Consider the following 27,372-nt stretch of genomic DNA (forward strand, 5'->3'; position numbering starts at 1 on the left):
GATACAAAAACAAAACAGGATGGGAAAAAAAGACAAACATGTCAAGTTCAAGTGTTGAAAAAAACATTTATAAAAATGCGACAAAATTAGGAAAACGTCGGAAAAAAATCAACAAAACATAACAAATAACTGACAGTATTTCGACGAAGACGTTTGAAAAACGCCACAAAAACAGCGACAGAAATGTCCAAAAAAAGCATCGAAAACAATAGAAAAAAAGAAGTTTAGAAACAGAATAAAGTGAATGACCATTGATGACACACTGGGTTTATTTATTGTGTTCAATAACTGTCATTTATTCTTTAATTATTGAAATGGTATAGTGGTAGGATAAGAGCCGGAGAAAAAACAATGAAATACATGTGTAATTAAATCAAAAAGTACCATCATTTATTCAGGTCTGACAGGGTTTATGTTGAAGCATGTGCTTCAAGTGGCCTGCACGAAAATAAACACTTCATTCATTCATTGGCTGTTACAAATGTACATGTAAAGAAAAGTGAATAGAGTATTATAGAGTATAAGTTCATTATTAGTTCATTATTGTTAGTAACAATCAGTTCACAGTCAGTCAAGCTTTAGTTTGATAGAACACAAACACAGATTCAGTTTTAGATGTTTAAGGCCCACGGTTTGAAAGATCCCGGTGTGCTGGCTGGAATCTGGAAACAAAATAACAACAAACACTAATTAATAAATCAATAGCGGTCTTTTCAATATGCAATATTATTTGCAATATTTGAAGGTCTTGACAATATGGTTTCACATTTTAACAAGATACAGATACTTTTTGTAAAAGAGTAAAATCCTTTTTTCTAAACCAGAAACAGCTCTGAGATTGCTATCACCAAACCCACCAGACTCCATTTAAAAAAACAATCATTTTAGTGTGCGTAGAGCCAAGATATTTTCACATGTAAATCTGTAAAATTTGTGATTATTTCAACTAAACCGAAGTTGTGATTGTTGGAACAGTGGAAAGATGAACCAAGACCAATTTTCATAGTTTTCAGACTAGAAAAACAGCACTTTTAGTGGACAGAATTGAAGGTGCACATTTGCATGGATAACTTACATTGCTTGTTTCTTGCTTAATACTGAACCAGTGTCAAAGATTGTTGTTCCCATCAGACACTTAGACACAAAAACATGGGAACACAGGGTCCAGGTGTGTATACATGGCATAATATATTGGAGGCACGTTAGCGAGTCTGCCCTCTCATTGGCTACAGCTCTGCAAAAGTTGACTCCGAGTCAACTTTGGGAGAGCGGTGAATATGCGGGCACTTTTGGCTACCGTCAGCAGACTTTGCTCATACCGCTGTTCTCACAGGGGATGAATTATAACGCTCCGCCGTTATTTCAGCTGCCTGTGGAAACCCAGCGTTTACTGTGGAAGAACTCCAGTGTTTCAGCGTTTTTACCTTCTGAGTGAACGGGGAGGCACAGGCCAGACAGGCCCTCTCTGGTGTCGCGGGGCTGTCCAGGGGAAATGGGCCGACTAAACCGGACTCGGAGCGGGCTGCAGCCACGGCGTCTTTGATGGCGAAGAACACGGAACTGCCCAGGAAGAGGGAAGGTTCCCCAATACCCTGCAGAGCCAAATCATACCCAACATTAGGCCCAGTTCAGACCAAACATGGACCCATACCATTTTTTGCTTCCAAGTCACTTTATAAGTGTCGCATTGTCTGTACAGTCATGTGTCCTTCCTTCTTGTCCTAAGATGCTTATGTTGATTTTAGAATGATTTTTTTTTTCTGTTATATGTTTGTATTGTGAAGCAACAGATTGTAGCACTATGTCCAGGATAGATGTACCCTCGGGGACAATAAAGTGTATTCTATTCTTTTATTTTTCTCTCTTGTTTCTCCCTTTCTTTCTTCGCCCTCTCTTCCCAATGCCCTTGACTCAAGAAAACCAGCCACACACACACACACACACACACACACACACACTTTTCCACCTTTGTCTTGTATTACGTCACATGTATTGCACTCTAAACCAAACAAAGACCCGTGTATTGTACTGTGACCCCTGACCTTTGAGGAGTAGATGGCGTGGGGGTTGTGGGAGTCCGGCAGCAGGTAAACGTTGAAGCGAAGCGGCACGTCACAGACCGCAGGGATCTTATACTGAGACGGGCCACGAGTGTACAGGAGCCCAGAGGGGGAAAACTTCAACTCCTCCAGAGTGTAGAGACCCAAACCCTGCAGGAACGCTCCCTCAATCTGAGAGGAGGGACAAAAGGAAGGAAGGGAGAGACAGAGAGAAAGGAAGGAAGGAAGGGAGAGACAGAGAGGAAGGAAGGAAGGAAGAAGGGAGAGACAGAGAGAGAGAAAGGAAGGAAAGGAGAGAGAGAGAAAGGAAGGGAGAGACAGAGAGAGAGAAAGGAAGGGAGAGAGAGAGAAAGGAAGGAAGGGAGAGACAGAGAGAAAGGAAGGAAGGAAGAGAGAGAGAAAGGAAGGGAGAGACAGAGAGAAAGGAAGGAAGGGAGAGACAGAGAGAGAGAAAGGAAGGGAGAGAGAGAGAGAGAAAGGAAGGGAGAGACAGAGAGAGAGAAAGGAAGGAAGGGAGAGACAGAGAGAGAGAAAGGAGGGGAGAGACAGAGAAAGACATTTTTTTTTGCTCAATGATGTCTATTGTAAATCACGTTGAACACATGGGTGTTTCAGTTCTACCTGTGTTCTTAAGATTTCATCAATTCTTTTTCTTTTTACAAAACAAACCAAAACACTGACAACGAGGACGATCTTGGGAAGATAATGACAATAAATATCAAACTAAAGTGAAATCATGCAGCAGACCTGTGGCCTGTGGCTCTCGAGCTTTGACAAAAAGTTTATTTATTATTGTTCAAGGCCTTAAATAGCCTCCATACGTGTAAAGTTCAGCGCCTTATTCTGTAAATTTTGCCGAACCTCAACAGCGATCTTGAGTTTCCGTAGACTAGCTAAAGAAATGACTGGGCTGGGGACAAGAGAAAGAGAGTCAGAGCAAATGTTAGGTAGTTAAGAAATGGATCAGACGGTATTAATGAACGCTCATTTAAACCTATGAGTAATGTTGACAGGAACATTTAGACGTAAATATTCATATTAAAGGTTGCCTATCCCATGGACTAGACCCACCTGGCCGATGTCCATTGAGGGGTTCACACTCCTACCGATGTCCATCACGATGTCCGTCCTCACCGCCTACGAGACACAGAACAACAACAACGTTTCAGATTGTCAAGGTTTCCCTGGGTTACGGTGGGATGGAGAAGGTTCTGACCCTGTAGTCTCCTGTGAGGCAGTCCAGCTCCACCTCGCAGAAACACGCTCCGAATGTGAAGTAAGCGTAGGGCCGCCCAGCCATCTTGTCCCAGTCCATGTAAAGGTCCGGGCCTCTGGGGACACACAGGAGGAGGGTAAGGGCCGTCCACACCAAGAACCACAACTAAAACTAGAACTACAGTAGAACTATAATAGATGGGTAGGTAGGTAGGTAGGTAGGTATGATTTATCATTTTTTTTTTAAACTAGTAGCTTTCCTTCTTGGTTTGAAAACCACTGGATAAATAAACAGATCAAATCAGACTCCGACTACATTTACACCACTACGTTTTGGTTTAAAAAGGAATATCTTCTGTTACATTCCCCCTCTCATTCCCCCTGCTCTGGTGTTTCCCCCTCTCATTCCCCCTGCTCTGGTGTTTCCCCCTCTCGTTCCCCCTGCTCTGGTGTTTCCCCCTCTCATTCCCCCTGCTCTGGTGTTTCCCCCCTCGTCCCCCTGCTCTGGTGTTTCCCCCTCTCATTCCCCCTGCTCTGGTGTTTCCCCCTCTCGTTCCCCCTGCTCTGGTGTTTCCCCCTCTCGTTCCCCCTGCTCTGGTGTTTCCCCCTCTCATTCCCCCTGCTCTGGTGTTTCCCCCTCTCATTCCCCCTGCTCTGGTGTTTCCCCCTCTCGTTCCCCCTGCTCTGGTGTTTCCCCCTCTCGTTCCCCCTGCTCTGGTGTTTCCCCCTCTCGTTCCCCCTGCTCTGGTGTTTCCCCCTCTCATTCCCCCTGCTCAAAACTCAAACGTTTAAAAAGCCAAACGTAGCAGTGGAGATGTAGCCTGACTAGTTTTCTGTCATACCTGTAGAATCCAGTTGCTGATAAACTGATTTTGTCCAAAAATGCTGCTTTGACCTGAGGTACAAATGAAAGAAATATTTGTTATTTAAAATGCTGGAAATTCAAAATTTTCCACCACAGCAATCCCCGATAATTCACGGTTTCCTTTCTGCTCAAATCGTACCCAACTCTCCCATGATCCTTTGGGGTTCTTCTGCCTGATTGGCTCCAGTCGCTGGTACAGAGTCTGGCAGGCGTTCTGTATCAGAAACACATTTAAACTAGTATTATTCTCAGTTTTTCCAACACAGAATATTCAGCGCACTGTTATCTGCAGACGTAATAAAGAATAAAGAAACGGGGAACTGGACTTTACCAGGACCGAAAAATGTTTTCGATATTATTCCCATTTGTACGTAAGTTTAGGGACCAAGATGATACAAAATCCAGGAAATAATTAATGTTGATCATATTGATAAATTCTGCCAGAAAGAAAAGTACTGAACTACGTATAAAAGAAGATGTCTTACTTTCTTTATTGTTTAATACAGGGGCCTTGAGAGAATCATTTGATAGAGTCAGAAATGTTTACACCCTCTCTTACCCGGACCGCCATGCCGTTAGCGTCTGTGCCGTAGGAGGCGGCCGACGGGCAGGTGTTGGGAACCGTGTTGGTGCTGGTTTCACTGATGTAGATCTTAGAGGGGGGGATACCAAGCTCCCGACTCGCCACCTACACAGGAAACAGGAAACAGGGAACAGTGAACAAAGCCCCAGCTGATGTTCATTTGTTCATTCATGGAATTTGAATGTTCCGGACCAACGGGCTAATAAAAGATTTAGTTTACAGATTGCTTTGTCACCTGTTGCATTTTAGTGTGGAGTCCCTGTCCCATCTCCGTCCCGCCGTGAGAGACCAGAACAGATCCGTCCTTATAGACGTGGACCAGAGCTGCAGCCTACACAATCACACACACACACACACACACACACACACACACGCGCGCACACGCACACGCACGCACACCAAACACACACAGACAGACACACAGACAGACACACACACACACACACACGCACACACACACACACACACAGACACACAAACGCAGCACACACCCGCACCACGCACACACTCACACAAGCAGCACGTACACACGCAGCAGACACACACACACACACACACACACACACACACACACACACACACACACACACACACACACGCACGCACTCACTCACCAAACACACGCACACAAAAAGTAGAGGGATGTGCAAAAAGTTCAAAAATGAAAAAGGATATATAGAATGTGCAAATATGGAAACAAGCAGAAAACTGGTATCAGTGCCAGAGTAAAAGAGTGGGGAAACTGAAGCCCACCGACCTGGTTTAAGAAGCTCTCTGCGAATGCGATCCCGTATTTAATGGGTACGATGGCCAGCCCTCTCTTCTTCCAGCAGTTGTCCTGGTTAAAGCGGTCAGCGGCTCTGCGGCGCGCGGCGTAGTCACTCTTTTCCTTACACTGGTCCCAGCAGCGCCACAGGTTCTCCGGGCTGAACTCCAACCCATAGTGGGTGACGGATGGACCCTGGTACATGTTGATCTCCCGGATCTGAAAAAAGCATCAAAAAGATGACAGAAAAAGTCAAGAAAAAAGTCTAAAACGTTGAAAGCGTCAAGTGTAAAAAAAAATTATCGGAAAAAGTGTCATGAAAGTGTTTTTTCTTTTCTTTTCTTTTTTTTTTAAAATTATCTTTTATTGGAAAAACAGGCTGAATTTTACAATTGTTTGACATATGAAGTACATTATGTTGCTTTACCATTTTTAACTTTCTATTACAGGAACAACAGAACTCAGGTGCAGGTGGCGGGGTAACTAAATTACTTCCATATTATTTATGTTATTCATTTAAACTTTTAAATTTGTGCACAATTAGTAAAAATCTGATCTAACCGGCTTAACATATTCCGTCCACTTGGACCATATCCTATAGAAAGTGTCCCTCTGCACTTTGAGTGAAAAGGACAGTTTTTCCATTGTGTAGATCTCTTGCACAATATTTATCCAGTCCTCAGTTGTTGGTGGTTCTGGTTTGAGCCATCTCCTTGTTAGAGCCTTTTTACTTGCTGCCAATAAGATGTATAGAAGTTTCTTGTCTTTCGAGTCCAATTTATCCGTTGATATATTACTGAGATATAAGGTTTCAAAAGCAAATGGAAAAACAAGTGCAAAGACATTCTGTATATGCTCGTGAATTCTAGACCAATACTGAGAAATAACTTGGCAGTCCCAAAAAATGTGGAAATGGTTAGCACCACCCCCCCACATCTCCAGCAAGTATCTCCAATGCCCCGATACCTCTTCTGAACCGGGATGATGAAAAATCTCATTATACTTTTCCAACAAAATTCACGCCTTACATTAGATCCAGTTGTAACCCATTGTATCTCGCACATATGTTCCCAACATTCCTCTGTGATTATCAAATTATCAAATTCTTTTTCCCACTTCGCTTTAACATAATATGTGTTGTCTTTTTTACACCGCAGGATGCTGTTGTATAACCTGGATATAATTTTATTGTGTGCTCCTGAATTTGTAGTTAATGATATAAATGTACCCACGAATCCTAGATTGTTTAAATTCACTTTCATGAAAGTGTTTTTTCAACACTGAACCCTGCAGTGTACGGCGGGGGAATACCACCTGGTCTGCGGGGCGTCCCAGCACCATGGCAACGTCGTTGAGCATGTTCTCCAGGACCATGATGCTCTGGGGCACGCCAAACCCCCTGAAGGCAGTGTTGGAGGGCAGGTTGGTCCGGCAGGCGGCCCCGCGGCCTCGCAGGTTGGGGATGTTGTAGGCGTTGTCGATGTGGAGCAGAATCTTATCTACCACCTGCAAGAAGAAGGAAACTAATGATTACATCATACTTTCTTTTTGCTTGTGTAAGTGACTGATGGGAACAACGATCTTTTAAATTGGTCCAGTACTGAGAGAGAACAATGTGACCGGCATCGTCAGTTAGCGTCCACTAAAAGTTCTGTTGTTGCTGCTGACAGACTCAGATTATTAAGTGTCTGACAACATTATGAAAGGATCCCTAGAGATAGACCTTTTAGTTAAAGAGTAAGATCCTCTTTGTTTAACCAGCTCCAAGATTGCTATCGCTATAACAACCAAACCAAACTACTTTTAGAATGTATAGAGCCAGCATATTTTCCCATGTAAATCTGTAAAGTACAGTGGCACTAATAAGTTTATGAACCCATGTTAAAGTTGACTAAAAAGAGGAATAAAACAATCATCTTTTGGAAATTGATTTTGATGCCTTAATTAAAAAAATGGCCTTTAAGGACACCAATTTTCTTTGTGAATGATTAATGTATCGTAAATAAATAAATGTTCTTTCTTAAAATACAGGGGGCATAAGTAAGTACACCCCTATGTTAAATTCCCATAGAGGCAGGCAGACTTTTATTTTGAAAGGCCAGTTATTTCATGGATCCAGGATACTATGCATCCTGATAAAGTTCCCTTGGCCTTTGGAATTAAAATAGACCATGTAACATCATCACATCCCCTTCACCATACCTAGAGATTGGCATGGGCTACTTTCCATAAGATCATCTCTCAATGCAAATCAAACCAGCTATTAGGCGAACTGACATAAAACCATGCCAGTCTCTATGGTGAAGGGTATGTGATGATGTGGGGGTATGGTGAAGGGTATGTGATGATGTGGGGCTACTTTAATTCCAAAGGCCAAGGGAAATAAGTATTTTTTTTATTCCTCTTTTTAGTCAAATTTAGCATGGGTTCATAAACTTATGAGCAGCACTGTATGTGTTTATTTCAACCAAACCAGAGTGGTGATTGTTGGAACAGTGGAAAGATGAACCAAGACGGCTTTTCATGGTTTTATTTTGTGTCTCTCGACTTTGAATGAAGTGTGTTTTACGATGATAAAATTACAGTTTATTTACATGGAGTCTGGTGGGTTAAGCAATATCAATTTCGCAGATGTTTATATCTTTAAAAAAAACTTACTTACTCTTACTCTTTAACTAAAAGGTCTATCTCTGTAGGGATCCATCCCATAATGTTGTCAGACACTTAGAATAATAATCTGAGTCTGTCAGCAGCAACAACAGAATTTTAAGTGGATGAAAATTGAAGCTGCGCATAACTTACATTTCAGCTTGTTTTGAACGGTTAATCATTAACATCCCTACTTGGTATTAAAGCGCTTTTACCCACCAGAGGAGATTCATCCACAGTGTTGCCAGCGTTGGTGTAGTACTGCATATCTGCAGCCATGATCCTTCCGTCGTTCATGAAACCAACCTGCAACAAACAAACATCGGTAGCTGAACATCTTCGCTGATAAACAACAACAACTCGGCCATGTTGGATCATCTGATCAAGCTGGCTGAAATGAAAGCCAGAGTGTGTGGTTGTATACTTTGTATTTTCCCAGGACGGGGTGACGGGCTCCGCTGATTAACATGTCCTCTCCTCGCTCCAGGACACAGCGGACTGCACAATTGGTCCTGAACACAAGATTCAAAACAACTTCACATCACTTTTTTATTGTTAAAAGAAAGTTTTTGTGTCTAAGTGACTGATAGGAACAACAATCTTTGACATTGGTCCAGTATTCGCTGCAGTCAGCAGTCAGAGAAACAAGCTACAATGTAAGTATGTAAAATGTCATTTACACCATTTTGCCACTGACAGGTTCAGATTATTATTCTCAGTGTCTCACAACATTATGGAAAGGGTTTCTAAGGAGGTCGACCTTTCTGTTAAAGAGTAAGATCCTATTTTCAAACATATAAACATCTGTGAAATTGCCATCGCTTAACCCACCAGACTCCATGTAAATAAACAGTAATTTTATCATCGTAAAACACACTTCATTCAAAGTCGACAGAAACAAAATAAAACTATCAAAAGCCGTCTTGGTTCATCTTCCCACTGTTCCAACCATCACAACTTTGGTTTTGGTTGAAATAAACACATAGTTTACAGATTTACATGCGATAATATGTTAGCTCTGTACATGCTAAAAGTAGTGATTATTTACATGGAGTCTGGTGGGTTTGGTGATGGTGATTTCGGGGCTGTTTCATGTTAAACTAAAAGGATCTTACTCTTTAACTAAAAGGTCTATCTCTGTAGGGATCCTTTCCATAATGTTGTCAGACACTTAGAATAATAATCTGAGTCTGTCAGCAGCAACAACAGAACTTTTAGTGGACGCTAACTGATGCTGAACATTAGTCCTGTAGGGTTACATTACAGCTTGGTTCACGGCTGCCGGTTACAGCGTTCTCGCTCAATACTGGACCCATCAGTCACTTAGACACAAATACATGGGGAAATATGGTCCAGGTTAAAAAAAGCCAATTCAGTCCATTGTGACTTACTTCCATGCAGCCACAGCAGTAATACAAGCCAGCGTCGCCGTTTTGACAACTTTCCCGCCGAAAGCTCCGCCTATTCTTTTGACGTGACAGGTGACTCTGTTGGACGGGATGCCCAACGCCTCCGCGATTGCATCCTGCGGTGACAACAATAATGGTTAGTACTTATAATGATGCATTCTCACAGTCTGATACTTCAACAGTTTTACCACAAACTGAGACTTCCTTCACTCGCTGAATTCTCTTTTAAACTGACAAACATCATGGTGTGTAATCCATGGCTCAATTCAAACGGGATCTAAACATTACTAGTCTCTCCCCTCCACCGGACACACTTTTACTGAAATAAAGTCCCATGGCTGCGGACATATCGACAGGACTACATCTGCGTCTCCCATCATGCTTTGTGTTTCTGTGACAGAAACATGTGTATCTCCAGTATTTACAGAGTTCATATTTCCGTCAGAGTTTCTGAGTACCTGAGTTCCCGTCGGCCACTGGGTGGAGACGTAAGCGTTGAACTCCGTCTCCTCGCCGACAGGAACTACCAGCATGCTCTGGGTCTCCATGTAGAAATGCTCCTGACCGCCCATCCGAAACTCTCCTGTGGAAACAATCATCATCACGGATCCAAAAGCCTGGTTCTGTTTCACACAGGACATTGAATGCTACAGCGACATTATTATTATTATTATTATTATTATTATTATTATTATTATTATCAGTTCAGTTTCTTGTAATTGTTTACGGATTTGAATGAAACCTGTGACATGTTTCAGCACATGCATGTTCTTCTCCTAACAGAAACTGACTTTACCTTGGTGAACGTGATCCACAGTTTTAAAGGCTTCGGCCACATTTCCTTTCTCAATCATCCTCCGAGGCTCAAAGAAGGACGACTTCTCACTGGCTTCCTGTCACAGGGAGACACACCATAACGAGCTGGACTGTGTACATCCACAGAAAAATAGTCGGTTGTGATGACTGTTAAGGGACGTCCACACCAAGAACTAGAACCAGACCTGAACCAGACCTAGAACGATGTGAGCATTTACACTGCTGGAAGATAACGTTCTGCAAACAGCGACATCAAGCTTGATCCAGCTGATAATAATACACCACAGCAGACGTTGCAGCATATGATTACAAGAATATCTGTAGTAATATCCTACATACGTATGTGTGGATTCGAGTACATTTTATGAACCAAAAAAGTCTCCCGGCAGTCCCTGGGGAGCCGACACCGCTACCTTTTTTGTCTCTGCATACATGTTCGGGAACCTCTCTAGATAGGTTGAACGCAAAGTTATAGTTGTGGTTCTTGGTGTGTAATGGCGTTTAGAAGCGAGCCTGACTCCACCGACCTCTACGGTGAACAGCGGCTCTGGCAGGTCTTCGTAGCCAATCTTCACGGCGGCAGCTCCTCGTTTCGCGTGCGCCCTCGTATCAGCGACCACCGCACATATCATCTGGCCGACGCACGACACCTGCAGGAAAACCCCAAGGGGGACAGAGACTAAGCAAGACCAGGGTTTACACCGGACGGAGCTTCCACCGGGACCTGGAAACTGAAGGACTTTTCCAGAACAGCAACAGAAATATTATTTATCAAAACAGTGATTAAAACTAAATTTCCTTCAATGTAAGTAAAATGTATTTACGAAAGCCCTTTTTTCACAGCTAAAGTCACAAAGTGCATTACAATGACATAAATACATAGATATATAGACTTTATTAATCTCCAACTGGAAAATGACTTATATTAAATAATATTAAATATAAAGTAAGCAACCGGGCTTAACAACGTTTCTGGTATGCACACACTCACGCTGTACCTCGGCCTCAGCGAGCAGCACCTCTTCATAACCGAACATTTTGCGAACTTTCTGCCCGGGAACATCTTTGGCCGTGATGACGTCGACAACCCCGGGAAGCCGCAGAGCCTGGCTGACATCCAGCCCTCTGTGGGATAACAGAAACATTGAATCAAACCAGAAGAGGTTCAAAAGAACATCCTCCCTTCACAGCGCTGGAATGTAACTAAGTACATTTACTCCAGTACTCTACTTAAGTATATGTGTCTCTGTATATCTGTATCAGTGTATCTGTATATCTGTATATCTGTATCAGTGTCATTGTATATCTGTATCAGTGTATCTGTATATCTGTATCAGTGTCTCTGTATATCTGTATCAGTGTCATTGTATATCTGTATCAGTGTATCTGTATATCTGTATCAGTGTCTCTGTATATCTGTATCGGTGTCATTGTATATCTGTATCAGTGTATCTGTATATCTGTATCAGTGTCTCTGTATATCTGTATCAGTGTCTCTGTATATCTGTATCAGTGTCTCTGTATATCTGTATATCTGTATCAGTGTCTCTGTATATCTGTATCAGTGTCTCTGTATATCTGTATATCTGTATCAGTGTCTCTGTATATCTGTATATCTGTATCAGTATATCTGTATATCTGTATCAGTGTCTCTGTATATCTGTATCAGTGTCTCTGTATATCTGTATCAGTATATCTGTATATCTGTATATCTGTATCAGTGTCTCTGTATATCTGTATCAGTGTCTCTGTATATCTGTATATCTGTATCAGTGTCTCTGTATATCTGTATATCTGTATCAGTGTCTCTGTATATCTGTATCAGTATATCTGTATATCTGTATCAGTGTCTCTGTATATCTGTATCAGTATATCTGTATATCTGTATATCTGTATCAGTGTCTCTGTATATCTGTATCAGTGTATCAGTGTCTCTGTATATCTGTATCAGTGTCTCTGTATATCTGTATCAGTGTATCAGTGTCTCTGTATATCTGTATCAGTGTCTCTGTATATCTGTATCAGTGTATCAGTGTCTCTGTATATCTGTATCAGTGTCTCTGTATATCTGTATCAGTGTATCTGTATCAGTGTATCTGTATATCTGTATCAGTGTCTCTGTATATCTGTATATCTGTATCAGTGTCTCTGTATATCTGTATCAGTGTCTCTGTATATCTGTATATCTGTATCAGTGTCTCTGTATCAGTGTCTCTGTATATCTGTATATCTGTATCAGTGTCTCTGTATATCTGTATATCTGTATCAGTGTCTCTGTATATCTGTATCAGTGTCTCTGTATATCTGTATCAGTGTCTCTGTATATCTGTATCAGTATATCTGTATATCTGTATCAGTGTCTGTGTATATCTGTATCAGTATATCTGTATATCTGTATCAGTGTCTGTGTATATCTGTATCAGTATATCTGTATATCTGTATCAGTGTCTGTGTATATCTGTATCAGTGTCTCTGTATATCTGTATCAGTGTCTGTGTATATCTGTATCAGTGTCTACGTATATCTGTATCAGTATATCTGTATATCTGTATCAGTGTCTCTGTATATCTGTATCAGTGTCTCTGTATATCTGTATCAGTGTCTGTGTATATCTGTATCTGTATATCTGTATATCTGTATCAGTGTCTGTGTATATCTGTATCAGTGTCTGTGTATATCTGTATCAGTATATCTGTATATCTGTATCAGTGTCTGTGTATATCTGTATCAGTGTCTGTGTATATCTGTATCAGTGTCTCTGTATATCTGTATCAGTGTCTCTGTATATCTGCATCAGTGTGCTAAAGTTTTGATTTTGAAATACTCCGATAAAAACCCTGGTAACAGAGTATTTTTACAGTGTGGTGTTAATTCTTCTAGGATCTGAATACTTCTCCTTACGTGATTTTAGCGTGTGCCCGAGAGCTGGTAACCAGAGCCAGGAAGAGCTCTCCGTCTGTTCGGGGGATGTCGTCACAGTACACGGCCTCCCCTGTGGCCTGGCTGATGGCAGAGCGGTGCATGATGGGACGCCCCACCGGGTCCTGGTCCCTCTGGTCCTTTGGCACATGCTGAAGAGGGAGAAGAGGGTTATTTACTGGAAGTAAACTCTGCTTACGGCTTAGCAGAAACGTGTCTTTAGAGGGTACCTTTGGTTTGTTTTTAACCCTATTTCTCTGTTTTTATGTCTAAGTGACTGATAAGAACAACTATCTTTGACATTGGTCCAGTATTGAGCAAGAACGCTGTAACCGGCAGACACAGACCAGGCTGTAATGTAACCCTACAGGACTAATGTTCAGCAGCAGTTAGAGTCACTAAAAGTTCTGCTGCTGACAAACTCAGATTATTATTCTAAGTGTCTGACAACATTATTTATTTATTTATTTTTTTTAACCTTTATTTATTCAGGGAAGGTTCACTGAGAGGAAGCCTCTCTTTTGCAGGAAAGCCCTGATCACATTCACACAGTTCCACATTCATACCTGGAAGCTGCCCGGTACTACTACAGTCTGATCTGCTGGCCACTGAGCAGCTTCACTGGAGCGGTCGGGGTTAAGTGCCTTGCTCAAGGGCACCTCAGTGGTGGTAATGAGGGAGGGACAAGTGCTGTTCTTTCACTTTGCCCAGATTTTACCCTGTCAGTCTGGGGATTGAACCGACGACCTCCCGGTCACAAACTCGCATCTCTAACCTTTAGGCCACCACTGCCCCATCATGGAAAGGATCCCTACAGAGATAGACCTTTTTAAAAGAGTAACATTCTTTTTTGTTTTTCCAAAAACAGCTCAGAGGTTGCAATCACTAAACTTAGCGTGTATATGTGTGTATATGTATGTTATATTTCAATCTGTAAATTATTTGTTTATTTCAACCAAACCAGAGTGGTGATTGTTGGAAAAGTGGAAAGACGACCCAAACGGCTTTTGGTTTTATTTTGTTTCGACTTTGAATGAAGTGTGTTTTACAATGCTAAAATAACCCTTTATTTCCATGGAGTCTGGTGGGTTTAGCGATCACAATTAAGCAGATGTTTTTATCTTTAAAAAAAGGATCTTACTCTTTAACTAAAAGGTCTATCTCTGTAGGGATCCATCCCATAATGTTGTCAGACACTTAGAATAATAATCTGAGTCTGTCAGCAGCAACAACAGAACTTTTAGCGGACAACAAATTGAAGGTGCGCAATTGCCCAATAACTTACATTGCAGCTTGTGTCTTGTTTAATACTGGACTAATGTCGAAGATTGTTGTTTCCATCACTTAGACACAAAAACATGAGAACATAGGGTCCCAGTTGAAAACCAAACCAAGTTACCCTTTAAGTTTTTTTACAGTGGGTATTAAAAGTGTTTAATCAAACGGTGAAGATGCTTTGAATCTTCTGACCTGGAACACCTGCAGGCCGGGTTGGATCTCTCTGGGTAACGGCTGGATCTGCATCGTCTCAAGAAGCTCCTCTGTAATCACATTCTGCACACACAAACTCGTTGTAACCCTTGGGAACAAATATCTTGCAGGATCGGCCATGTTATAATAGCTGTGTTGGAAACCGTTCCCTGTATAGAGTGTTCTTCATGTTGTAGTGGTGTTTGAATTCTCCGCGGTTCATTTCATTCACCTTATGGTCCACTATAAAATACCCACAATGCACAGCTAATCTGAGTGTTCATTCAATCTACCCTACATTTAACTCCAGTGTACCACAATGCAACGCTGTCGTGTTTTCCTGGAGGTGAAGAAGAAGCAGAAGGACGCGCGGAAACTGAAAAGGAAAAATGGAGCGGACTTTGGTTTCTAACCGGTGGAAATGTAACATGCAACATATATGATTTACAACCTTTGACTCTCCTCCTGAGTGCTGGGTTTGTTTCAGGGATGAATTAGAAGTATTTATGTTTGGGTTTGTTTACATGATGCCTCCATCACACAAACAACTCATCTCCTGACGCTACGATGTTCAGAAATATTGGTGAAAAGTGTAAAAACAAAAAATGCAAAAAAGCAAAGAAAAAAGCGTCAAAAGCGTAGAAAAAAGCATAGAAATGTTCAGTTCAGTGTATATATATATATATATATATATATATATATATATATATATATATATATATATATATATATATTATAGGGAATAATGAGTGAATGGTTTCCAACACAGCGAGTGTTTTATCAGTACCATTTCTCGGAGTTTCTGCAGGACCTCCAGGTTAAATTTAAAGAGGAAGCTGAGAGTCAGGGAGCGACGAAACTCCACCTTTCCTCCTGGAGCCGAAGGAGGGAGGACCAACTCATCCAGGAGGACATCGTAGGCCCGCTGGAGGGTCTCATCGTCCCAGGGCCTGAAGGAAACACTCTCTCTGGTCAACTCAAGACTCAAGAGTTTGTCTTGAACAAATGTTGATGTACAACATGACACAAAAACAATACAACAAACCGTAATACGACCCTAATGGTTTGTAGAATGCAACACGATGTCACGCAGTGCTTATAGTTAAATATCGCTCAAAAAGCACTAGGTACAATGTCTCCGAAGTACGTAGCTATACATACAGAATACCTGGAAAGTGGAGAGAACAGGAAAGAAAAGAGGACAAAAACAATAAATCAAGATGGACATGGAAAGAAACAGGACACAAAAAAAAGACAGCGACACTAAAAGCCAGATGAGCCTAAATGATCCCGCGCTCTGACCGTGTGACGATGGCTGTGCAGGTTTGGGTGGCGCTGACGGTGGTCGGTCCCATTCCTCCGTAGTAAATACTGAGGTCCTGAACCACGCTGGAGCCCTGCGAGAAAAACACTCTCATCCCGCTGGTCACCGTGCAGAAGGAGCTCTCCTTCCTCGGAGCCTGGCGGTAAGCTCGGACTAACTCCCCCTGCAGGACGGGGACGGGACAGGACGGACAGCTGTCAATATGACTGGGATGTGGAACTTATTATTTTATCTTTATTGTTAGTATACTTGCCACTGTTCATCATACCAACTACTATAATCAGGATGAATCATGTTTCTACATATACATATATAGTATATCTGTATCAGTGTCTCTGTATATCTGTATCAGTATCTCTGTATATCTGTATCAGTGTATCTGTATATCTGTATATCTGTATATCTGTATCAGTGTCTCTGTATATCTGTATATCTGTATATCTGTATCAGTGTCTCTGTATATCTGTATCAGTATCTCTGTATATCTGTATCAGTGTCTCTGTATATCTGTATCAGTGTCTCTGTATATCTGTATATCTGAATCAGTGTCTCTGTATATCTGTATATCTGTATCAGTGTCTCTGTATATCTGTATATCTGTATCAGTGTCTCTGTATATCTGTATATCTGTATCAGTGTCTCCGTATATCTGTATCAGTGTCTCTGTATATCTGTATCAGTGTCTCTGTATATCTGTATCAGTGTCTCTGTATATCTGTATCAGTGTCTCTGTATATCTGTATCAGTGTCTCCGTATATCTGTATCAGTATCTCTGTATATCTGTATCAGTGTCTCCGTATATCTGTATCAGTGTCTCTGTATATCTGTATATCTGTATCAGTGTCTCTGTATATCTGTATCAGTGTCTCTGTATATCTGTATATCTGTATCAGTGTCTCTGTATATCTGTATATCTGTATCAGTGTCTCTGTATATCTGTATATCTGTATCAGTGTCTCTGTATATCTGTATATCTGTATCAGTGTCTCTGTATATTTGTATCAGTGTCTCTGTATATCTGTATCAGTGTCTCTGTATATCTGTATATCTGTATCAGTGTCTCTGTATATCTGTATCAGTGTCTCTGTATATCTGTATCAGTGTCTCTGTATATCTGTATCAGTGTCTCTGCATATCTGTATCTCTGTATCAGTGTCTCTGTATATCTGTATCAGTGTCTCTGTATATTTGTATCAGTATCTCTGTATATCTGTATCAGTGTCTCCGTATATCTGTATCAGTGTCTCTGCATATCTGTATCTCTGTATCAGTGTCTCTGTATATCTGTATCAGTGTCTCTGTATATCTGTATATCTGTATCAGTGTCTCTAAATATCTGTATCAGTGTCTCTGTATATCTGTATCAGTGTCTCTGTATATCTGTATCAGTGTCTCTGCATATCTGTATCTGTATCAGTGTCTCTGTATATCTATATCAGTGTCTCTGTATATCTGTATCAGTGTCTCTGTATATCTGTATGTATCAGTGTCTCTGTATATCTGTATCAGTGTCTCTGTATATCTGTATCAGTGTCTCTGTATATCTGTATATCTGTATCAGTGTCTCTGTATATCTGTATCTGTATCAGTGTCTCTGTATATCTGTATCTGTATCAGTGTCTCTGTATATCTGTATATCTGTATCAGTGTCTCTGCATATCTGTATATCTGTATCAGTGTCTCTGTATATCTGTATCAGTGTCTCTGTATATCTGTATCAGTGTCTCTGTATATCTGTATATCTGTATCAGTGTCTCTGTATATCTGTATATCTGTATCAGTGTCTCTGTATATCTGTATATCTGTATCAGTGTCTCTGTATATCTGTATCAGTGTCTCTGTATATCTGTATCAGTGTCTCTATATATCTGTATCAGTGTCTCTGTATATCTGTATATCTGTATATCTGTATATCTGTATCAGTGTCTCTGCATATCTGTATATCTGTATCAGTGTCTCTGTATATCTGTATCAGTGTCTCTGTATATCTGTATCAGTGTCTCTGCATATCTGTATATCTGTATCAGTGTCTCTGTATATCTATATCAGTGTCTCTGTATATCTGTAACAGTGTCTCTGTATATCTGTATGTATCAGTGTCTCTGTATATCTGTATCAGTGTCTCTGTATATCTGTATCAGTGTCTCTGTATATCTGTATATCTGTATCAGTGTCTCTGTATATCTGTATATCTGTATCAGTGTCTCTGTATATCTGTATATCTGTATCAGTGTCTCTGTATATCTGTATATCTGTATCAGTGTCTCTGCATATCTGTATATCTGTATCAGTGTCTCTGTATATCTATATCAGTGTCTCTGTATATCTGTATCAGTGTCTCTGTATATCTGTATATCTGTATCAGTGTCTCTGTATATCTGTATATCTGTATCAGTGTCTCTGTATATCTGTATATCTGTATCAGTGTCTCTGTATATCTGTATCAGTGTCTCTGTATATCTGTATCAGTGTCTCTGTATATCTGTATCAGTGTCTCTGTATATCTGTACATCTGTATATCTGTATCAGTGTCTCTGTATATCTATATCAGTGTCTCTGTATATCTGTATCAGTGTCTCTGCATATCTGTATATCTGTATCTGTGTCTCTGTATCTCTGTATCAGTGTCTCTGTATATCTGAATATCTGTATATCTGTATCAGTATCTCTGTATATCTGTATCAGTATCTCTGTATATCTGTATCAGTGTCTCCGTATATCTGTATCAGTGTCTCTGTATATCTGTATCAGTGTCTCTGCATATCTGTATCTCTGTATCAGTGTCTCTGTATATCTGTATCAGTGTCTCTGTATATCTGTATATCTGTATCAGTGTCTCTGTATATCTGTATCAGTGTCTCTGTATATCTGTATATCTGTATCAGTGTCTCTGCATATCTGTATATCTGTATCAGTGTCTCTGTATATCTGGATATCTGTATCAGTGTCTCTGTATATCTGTATCAGTGTCTCTGTATATCTATATCAGTGTCTCTGTATATCTGTATCAGTGTCTCTGCATATCTGTATCTCTGTATCAGTGTCTCTGTATATCTGTATCAGTGTCTCTGTATATCTGTATATCTGTATCAGTGTCTCTGTATATCTGTATATCTGTATCAGTGTCTCTGTATATCTGTATCAGTGTCTCTGCATATCTGTATCAGTGTCTCTGTATATCTGTATCAGTGTCTCTGCATATCTGTATATCTGTATCAGTGTCTCTGTATATCTGTATCAGTGTCTCTGTATATCTGTATCAGTGTCTCTGCATATCTGTATATCTGTATCAGTGTCTCTGTATATCTGTATCAGTGTCTCTGTATATCTGTATATCTGTATCAGTGTCTCTGTATATCTGTATATCTGTATCAGTGTCTCTGTATATCTGTATATCTGTATATCTGTATCAGTGTCTCTGCATATCTGTATATCTGTATCAGTGTCTCTGTATATCTGTATCAGTGTCTCTGTATATCTGTATCAGTGTCTCTGTATATCTGTATATCTATATCAGTGTCTCTGTATATCTGTATCAGTGTCTCTGTATATCGGTATATCTGTATCAGTGTATCTGCATATCTGTATCAGTGTCTCTGTATATCTGTATCAGTGTCTCTGTATATCTGTATCAGTGTCTCTGCATATCTGTATCTCTGTATCAGTGTCTCTGTATATCTGTATCAGTGTCTCTGTACATCTGTATCAGTGTCTCTGTATATCTGTATATCTGTATCAGTGTCTCTGTATATCTGTATCAGTGTCTCTGTATATCTGTATCAGTGTCTCTGTATATCTGTATATCTGTATCAGTGTCTCTGTATCTGTATCTGTATCAGTGTCTCTGTATATCTGTATCAGTGTCTCTGTATATCTGTATCAGTGTCTCTGTATATCTGTATATCTGTATCAGTGTCTCTGTATATCTGTATCAGTGTCTGTATCTGTATATCTGTATATCTGTATCAGTGTCTCTGTATATCTGTATCAGTGTCTCTGTATATCTGTATCAGTGTCTCTGTATATCTGTATCATGTCTGTATATCTGTATCAGTGTCTCTGTATATCTGTATCAGTGTCTCTGTATATCTGTATCAGTGTCTCTGCATATCTGTATATCTGTATCAGTGTCTCTGTATATCTGTATCAGTGTCTCTGTATATCTGTATATCTGTATCAGTGTCTCTGTATATCTGTATCAGTGTCTCTGTATATCTGTATATCTGTATCAGTGTCTCTGTATATCTGTATATCTGTATCAGTGTCTCTGTATATCTGTATATCTGTATCTGTATCAGTGTCTCTGTATATCTGTATCAGTGTCTCTGTATATCTGTATCAGTGTCTCTGTATATCTGTATATCTGTATCAGTGTCTCTGCATATCTGTATCAGTGTCTCTGTATATCTGTATCAGTGTCTCTGTATATCTGTATCAGTGTCTCTGATATCTGTATATCTGTATCAGTATCTCTGTATATCTGTATCAGTGTCTCCGTATATCTGTATCAGTGTCTCTGTATATCTGTATCAGTGTCTCTGTATATCTGTATCAGTGTCTCTGTATATCTGTATCAGTGTCTCTGCATATCTGTATATCTGTATCAGTGTCTCTGTATATCTGTATCAGTGTCTCTGTATATCTGTATCAGTGTCTCTGTATATCTGTATATCTGTATCAGTGTCTCTGTATATCTGTATCAGTGTCTCTGTATATCTGTATCAGTGTCTCTGTATATCTGTATCAGTGTCTCTGTATATCTGTATATCTGTATCAGTGTCTCTGTATATCTGTATCAGTGTCTCTGTATATCTGTATCTCTGTATCAGTGTCTCTGTATATCTGTATCAGTGTCTCTGTATATCTGTATATCTGTATCAGTGTCTCTAAATATCTGTATCAGTGTCTCTGTATATCTGTATCAGTGTCTCTGTATATCTGTATCAGTGTCTCTGCATATCTGTATATCTGTATCAGTGTCTCTGTATATCTGTATCAGTGTCTCTGTATATCTGTATCAGTGTCTCTGTATATCTGTATATCTGTATCAGTGTCTCTGTATATCTGTATCAGTGTCTCTGTATATCTGTATCAGTGTCTCTGTATATCTGTATCAGTGTCTCTGTATATCTGTATATCTGTATCTGTGTCTCTGTATATCTGTATCAGTGTCTCTGTGTATCTGTATATCTGTATCAGTGTCTCTGTATATCTGTATATCTGTATCAGTGTCTCTGTATATCTGTATCTGTATCAGTGTCTCTGTATATCTGTATATCTGTATCAGTGTCTCTGTATATCTGTATATCTGTATCAGTGTCTCTGTATATCTGTATCAGTGTCTCTGTATATCTGTATCAGTGTCTCTGTATATCTGTATCAGTGTCTCTGTATATCTGTATATCTGTATCAGTGTCTCTGTATATCTGTATCAGTGTCTCTGTATATCTGTATATCTGTATCAGTGTCTCTGCATATCTGTATATCTGTATCAGTGTCTCTGTATCTGTATATCTGTATCAGTGTCTCTGTATATCTGTATCAGTGTCTCTGTATATCTGTATATCTGTATCAGTGTCTCTGTATATCTGTATATCTGTATCAGTGTCTCTGTATATCTGTATATCTGTATCAGTGTCTCTGTATATCTGTATCAGTGTCTCTGTATATCTGTATATCTGTATCAGTGTCTCTGTATATCTGTATATCTGTATCAGTGTCTCTGTATATCTGTATATCTGTATCAGTGTCTCTGTATATCTGTATCAGTGTCTCTGTATATCTGTATCAGTGTCTCTGTATATCTGTATATCTGTATCAGTGTCTCTGCATATCTGTATCAGTGTCTCTGTATATCTGTATCAGTGTCTCTGTATATCTGTATCAGTGTCTCTGTATATCTGTATATCTGTATCAGTGTCTCTGTATATCTGTATATCTGTATCAGTGTCTCTGTATATCTGTATCAGTGTCTCTGCATATCTGTATATCTGTATCAGTGTCTCTGTATATCTGTATATCTGTATATCTGTATCAGTGTCTCTGTATATCTGTATCAGTGTCTCTGTATATCTGTATCAGTGTCTCTGTATATCTGTATCAGTGTCTCTGTATATCTGTATCAGTGTCTCTGTATATCTGTATATCTGTATCAGTGTCTCTGTATATCTGTATCAGTGTCTCTGTATATCTGTATATCTGTATCAGTGTCTCTGTATATCTGTATATCTGTATCAGTGTCTCTGTATATCTGTATATCTGTATCAGTGTCTCTGTATATCTGTATATCTGTATCAGTGTCTCTGTATATCTGTATATCTGTATCAGTGTCTCTGTATATCTGTATCAGTGTCTCTGTATATCTGTATCAGTGTCTCTGTATATCTGTATCAGTGTCTCTGCATATCTGTATATCTGTATCAGTGTCTCTGTATATCTGTATATCTGTATCAGTGTCTCTGTATATCTGTATATCTGTATCAGTGTCTCTGTATATCTGTATCAGTATATCTGTATATCTGTATATCTGTATCAGTGTCTCTGTATATCTGTATATCTGTATCAGTGTATCTGTATATCTGTATATCTGTATCAGTGACTCTGTATATCTGTATCAGTGTCTCTGTATATCTGTATATCTGTATCAGTGTCTCTGTATATCTGTATATCTGTATCAGTGTCTCTGCATATCTGTATATCTGTATCAGTGTCTCTGTATATCTGTATATCTGTGTCTCTGTATATCTGTATCAGTGTCTCTGTATATCTGTATATCTGTATCAGTGTCTCTGTATATCGGTATATCTGTATCAGTGTCTCTGCATATCTGTATCAGTGTCTCTGTATATCTATATCAGTGTCTCTGTATATCTGTATCAGTGTCTCTGTATATCTGTATATCTGTATCAGTGTCTCTGTATATCTGTATGTCTGTATCAGTGTCTCTGTATATCTGTATCAGTGTCTCTGCATATCTGTATATCTGTATCAGTGTCTCTGTATATCTGTATATCTGTATATCTGTATCAGTGTCTCTGTATATCTGTATCAGTGTCTCTGTATATCTGTATATCTGTATCAGTGTCTCTGTATATCTGTATCAGTGTCTCTGTATATCTGTATCAGTGTCTCTGTATATCTGTATCAGTGTCTCTGTATATCTGTATCAGTGTCTCTGTATATCTGTATCAGTGTCTCTGTATATCTGTATATCTGTATCAGTGTCTCTGTATATCTGTATCAGTGTCTCTGTATATCTGTATCAGTGTCTCTGTATATCTGTATATCTGTATCAGTGTCTCTGTATATCTGTATCAGTGTCTCTGTATATCTGTATATCTGTATCAGTGTCTCTGTATATCTGTATCAGTGTCTCTGTATATCTGTATATCTGTATCAGTGTCTCTGTATATCTGTATCAGTGTCTCTGTATATCTGTATATCTGTATCAGTGTCTCTGTATATCTGTATATCTGTATCAGTGTCTCTGTATATCTGTATCAGTGTCTCTGTATATCTGTATCAGTGTCTCTGTATATCTGTATCAGTGTCTCTGTATATCTGTATCAGTGTCTCTGTATCAGTGTCTCTGTATATCTGTATCAGTGTCTCTGTATATCTGTATCAGTGTCTCTGTATATCTGTATATCTGTATCAGTGTCTCTGTATATCTGTATCAGTGTCTCTGTATATCTGTATCAGTGTCTCTGTATATCTGTATCAGTGTCTCTGTATATCTGTATATCTGTATCAGTGTCTCTGTATATCTGTAAATCTGTATCAGTGTCTCTGTATATCTGTATATCTGTATCAGTGTCTCTGCATATCTGTATATCTGTATCAGTGTCTCTGTATATCTGTATCAGTGTCTCTGTATATCTGTATCTATCAGTGTCTCTGTATATCTGTATATCTGTATCAGTGTCTCTGTATATCTGTATCAGTGTCTCTGTATATCTGTATATCTGTATCAGTGTCTCTGTATATCTGTATATCTGTATCAGTGTCTCTGTATATCTGTATATCTGTATCAGTGTCTCTGTATATCTGTATCTGTATATCTGTATCAGTGTCTCTGTGTATCTGTATCAGTGTCTCTGTATATCTGTATCAGTGTCTCTGTATATCTGTATCAGTGTCTCTGTATATCTATCAGTGTCTCTGTATATCTATATCAGTGTCTCTGTATATCTGTATATCTGTATCAGTGTCTCTGTATATCGGTATATCTGTATCAGTGTCTCTGCATATCTGTATCAGTGTCTCTGTATATCTATATCAGTGTCTCTGTATATCTGTATCAGTGTCTCTGTATATCTGTATATCTGTATCAGTGTCTCTGTATATCTGTATATCTGTATCAGTGTCTCTGTATATCTGTATCAGTGTCTCTGCATATCTGTATATCTGTATCAGTGTCTCTGTATATCTGTATATCTGTATATCTGTATCAGTGTCTCTGTATATCTATATCAGTGTCTCTGTATATCTGTATCAGTGTCTCTGTATATCTATATCAGTGTCTCTGTATATCTGTATCAGTGTCTCTGTATATCTGTATATCTGTATCAGTGTCTCTGTATATCTGTATCAGTGTCTCTGTATATCTGTATCAGTGTCTCTGTATATCTGTATATCTGTATCAGTGTCTCTGTATATCTGTATCAGTGTCTCTGTATATCTGTATATCTGTATCAGTGTCTCTGTATATCTGTATCAGTGTCTCTGTATATCTGTATATCTGTATCAGTGTCTCTGTATATCTGTATATCTATATCAGTGTCTCTGTATATCTGTATCAGTTCTCTGTATATCTGTATCAGTGTCTCTGTATATCTATATCAGTGTCTCTGTATATCTGGATCAGTGTCTCTGCATATCTGTATATCTGTATCAGTGTCTCTGTATATCTGTATATCTGTATATCTGTATCAGTGTCTCTGTACATCTGTATCAGTGTCTCTGTATATCTGTATCAGTGTCTCTGTATATCTGTATCAGTGTCTCTGTATATCTGTATATCTGTATCAGTGTCTATGTATATCTGTATCAGTGTCTCTGTATATCTGTATCAGTGTCTCTGTATATCTGTATATCTGTATCAGTGTCTCTGTATATGTGTATATCTGTATCAGTGTCTCTGTATATCTGTATATCTGTATCAGTGTCTCTGCATATCTGTATATCTGTATCAGTGTCTCTGTATATCTGTATCAGTCTCTCTGTATATCTGTATATCTGTATCAGTGTCTCTGTATATCTGTATATCTGTATATCTGTATCAGTGTCTCTGTATATCTGTATCAGTGTCTCTGTATATCTGTATATCTATATCAGTGTCTCTGTATATCTGTATATCTGTATCAGTGTCTCTGTTTATCTGTATCAGTGTCTCTGTATATCTGTATATCTATATCAGTGTCTCTGTATATCTGTATATCTGTATCAGTGTCTCTGTATATCTGTATATCTGTATCAGTGTCTCTGTATATCTGTATCAGTGTCTCTGTATATCTGTATCAGTGTCTCTGTATATCTGTATATCTGTATCAGTGTCTCTGTATATCTGTATCAGTGTCTCTGTATATCTATATCAGTGTCTCTGTATATCTGTATATCTGTATCAGTGTCTCTGTATATCTGTATCAGTGTCTCTGTATATCTATATCAGTGTCTCTGTATATCTGTATCAGTGTCTCTGTATATCTGTATCAGTGTCTCTGTATATCTGTATCAGTGTCTCTGTATATCTGTATCAGTGTCTCTGCATATCTGTATCAGTGTCTCTGTATATCTATATCAGTGTCTCTGTATATCTGTATATCTGTATCAGTGTCTCTGTATATCTGTATCAGTGTCTCTGTATATCTGTATATCTGTATCAGTGTCTCTGTATATCTGTATCAGTGTCTCTGTATATCTATATCAGTGTCTCTGTATATCTGTATCAGTGTCTCTGCATATCTGTATCTCTGTATCAGTGTCTCTGTATATCTGTATCAGTGTCTCTGTATATCTGTATATCTGTATCAGTGTCTCTGTATATCTGTATATCTGTATCAGTGTCTCTGTATATCTGTATCAGTGTCTCTGCATATCTGTATATCTGTATCAGTGTCTCTGTATATCTGTATCAGTGTCTCTGTATATCTGTATATCGGTATCAGTGTCTCTGCATATCTGTATATCTGTATCAGTGTCTCTGTATATCTGTATCAGTGTCTCTGTATATCTGTATCAGTGTCTCTGTATATCTGTATCAGTGTCTCTGCATATCTGTATATCTGTATCAGTGTCTCTGTATATCTGTATCAGTGTCTCTGTATATCTGTATCAGTGTCTCTGCATATCTGTATATCTGTATCAGTGTCTCTGTATATCTGAATCAGTGTCTCTGCATATCTGTATATCTGTATCAGTGTCTCTGTATATCTGTATCAGTGTCTCTGTATATCTGTATATCGGTATCAGTGTCTCTGCATATCTGTATATCTGTATCAGTGTCTCTGTATATCTGTATCAGTGTCTCTGTATATCTGTATCAGTGTCTCTGTATATCTGTATCAGTGTCTCTGCATATCTGTATATCTGTATCAGTGTCTCTGTATATCTGTATCAGTGTCTCTGTATATCTGTATCAGTGTCTCTGCATATCTGTATATCTGTATCAGTGTCTCTGTATATCTGTATCAGTGTCTCTGTATATCTGTATATCTGTATCAGTGTCTCTGTATATCTGTATATCTGTATCAGTGTCTCTGTATATCTGTATATCTGTATCAGTGTCTCTGTATATCTGTATCAGTGTCTCTGTATATCTGTATATCTGTATCAGTGTCTCTGCATATCTGTATCAGTGTCTCTGTATATCTATATCAGTGTCTCTGTATATCTGTATCAGTGTCTCTGTATATCTGTATATCTGTATCAGTGTCTCTGTATATCTGTATATCTGTATCAGTGTCTCTGTATATCTGTATCAGTGTCTCTGCATATCTGTATATCTGTATCAGTGTCTCTGTATATCTGTATATCTGTATATCTGTATCAGTGTCTCTGTATATCTGTATCAGTGTCTCTGTATATCTATATCAGTGTCTCTGTATATCTGTATCAGTGTCTCTGTATATCTATATCAGTGTCTCTGTATATCTGTATCAGTGTCTCTGTATATCTGTATATCTGTATCAGTGTCTCTGTATATCTGTATCAGTGTCTCTGTATATCTGTATCAGTGTCTCTGTATATCTGTATATCTGTATCAGTGTCTCTGTATATCTGTATCAGTGTCTCTGT

The 27,372-nt window shown here is 39.1% G+C and overlaps 1 protein-coding gene and 1 long non-coding RNA gene across 2 annotated transcripts in view; one reads left to right on the forward strand and one right to left on the reverse strand.

The window, feature by feature from the left end:
- The first annotated feature begins 115 nt into the window (after positions 1-115).
- LOC116048614 lies at positions 116-444 on the forward strand. The gene is made up of 2 exons (XR_004104691.2): positions 116-362; positions 408-444. It is a non-coding gene; the product is annotated as an uncharacterized LOC116048614 (long non-coding RNA).
- The window catches only part of aox6 (aldehyde oxidase 6), a 54,892-nt gene continuing 27,933 nt past the window's right edge, over positions 414-27,372 (reverse strand). The window contains exons 14-35 of the mRNA XM_031297786.2: positions 16,055-16,239; positions 15,540-15,702; positions 14,753-14,836; positions 13,265-13,434; positions 11,362-11,488; positions 10,891-11,013; positions 10,344-10,440; positions 10,006-10,130; positions 9,530-9,663; positions 8,563-8,650; positions 8,358-8,444; positions 6,804-6,995; positions 5,481-5,708; positions 4,959-5,054; positions 4,700-4,828; positions 4,280-4,354; positions 4,118-4,170; positions 3,277-3,391; positions 3,132-3,197; positions 2,043-2,231; positions 1,425-1,592; positions 414-662 (exon numbers count right to left, since the gene is read on the reverse strand). Coding sequence (XP_031153646.1) covers positions 612-662; positions 1,425-1,592; positions 2,043-2,231; positions 3,132-3,197; positions 3,277-3,391; positions 4,118-4,170; positions 4,280-4,354; positions 4,700-4,828; positions 4,959-5,054; positions 5,481-5,708; positions 6,804-6,995; positions 8,358-8,444; positions 8,563-8,650; positions 9,530-9,663; positions 10,006-10,130; positions 10,344-10,440; positions 10,891-11,013; positions 11,362-11,488; positions 13,265-13,434; positions 14,753-14,836; positions 15,540-15,702; positions 16,055-16,239 — 2,745 coding nt within the window. The 3' untranslated portion in view covers positions 414-611. The remainder of the gene's footprint in view (positions 663-1,424; positions 1,593-2,042; positions 2,232-3,131; positions 3,198-3,276; positions 3,392-4,117; positions 4,171-4,279; positions 4,355-4,699; positions 4,829-4,958; positions 5,055-5,480; positions 5,709-6,803; positions 6,996-8,357; positions 8,445-8,562; positions 8,651-9,529; positions 9,664-10,005; positions 10,131-10,343; positions 10,441-10,890; positions 11,014-11,361; positions 11,489-13,264; positions 13,435-14,752; positions 14,837-15,539; positions 15,703-16,054; positions 16,240-27,372) is intronic.

Source organism: Sander lucioperca, chromosome 24, assembly GCF_008315115.2.
Source record: "Sander lucioperca isolate FBNREF2018 chromosome 24, SLUC_FBN_1.2, whole genome shotgun sequence".
Lineage (NCBI taxonomy): Eukaryota > Metazoa > Chordata > Actinopteri > Perciformes > Percidae > Sander > Sander lucioperca.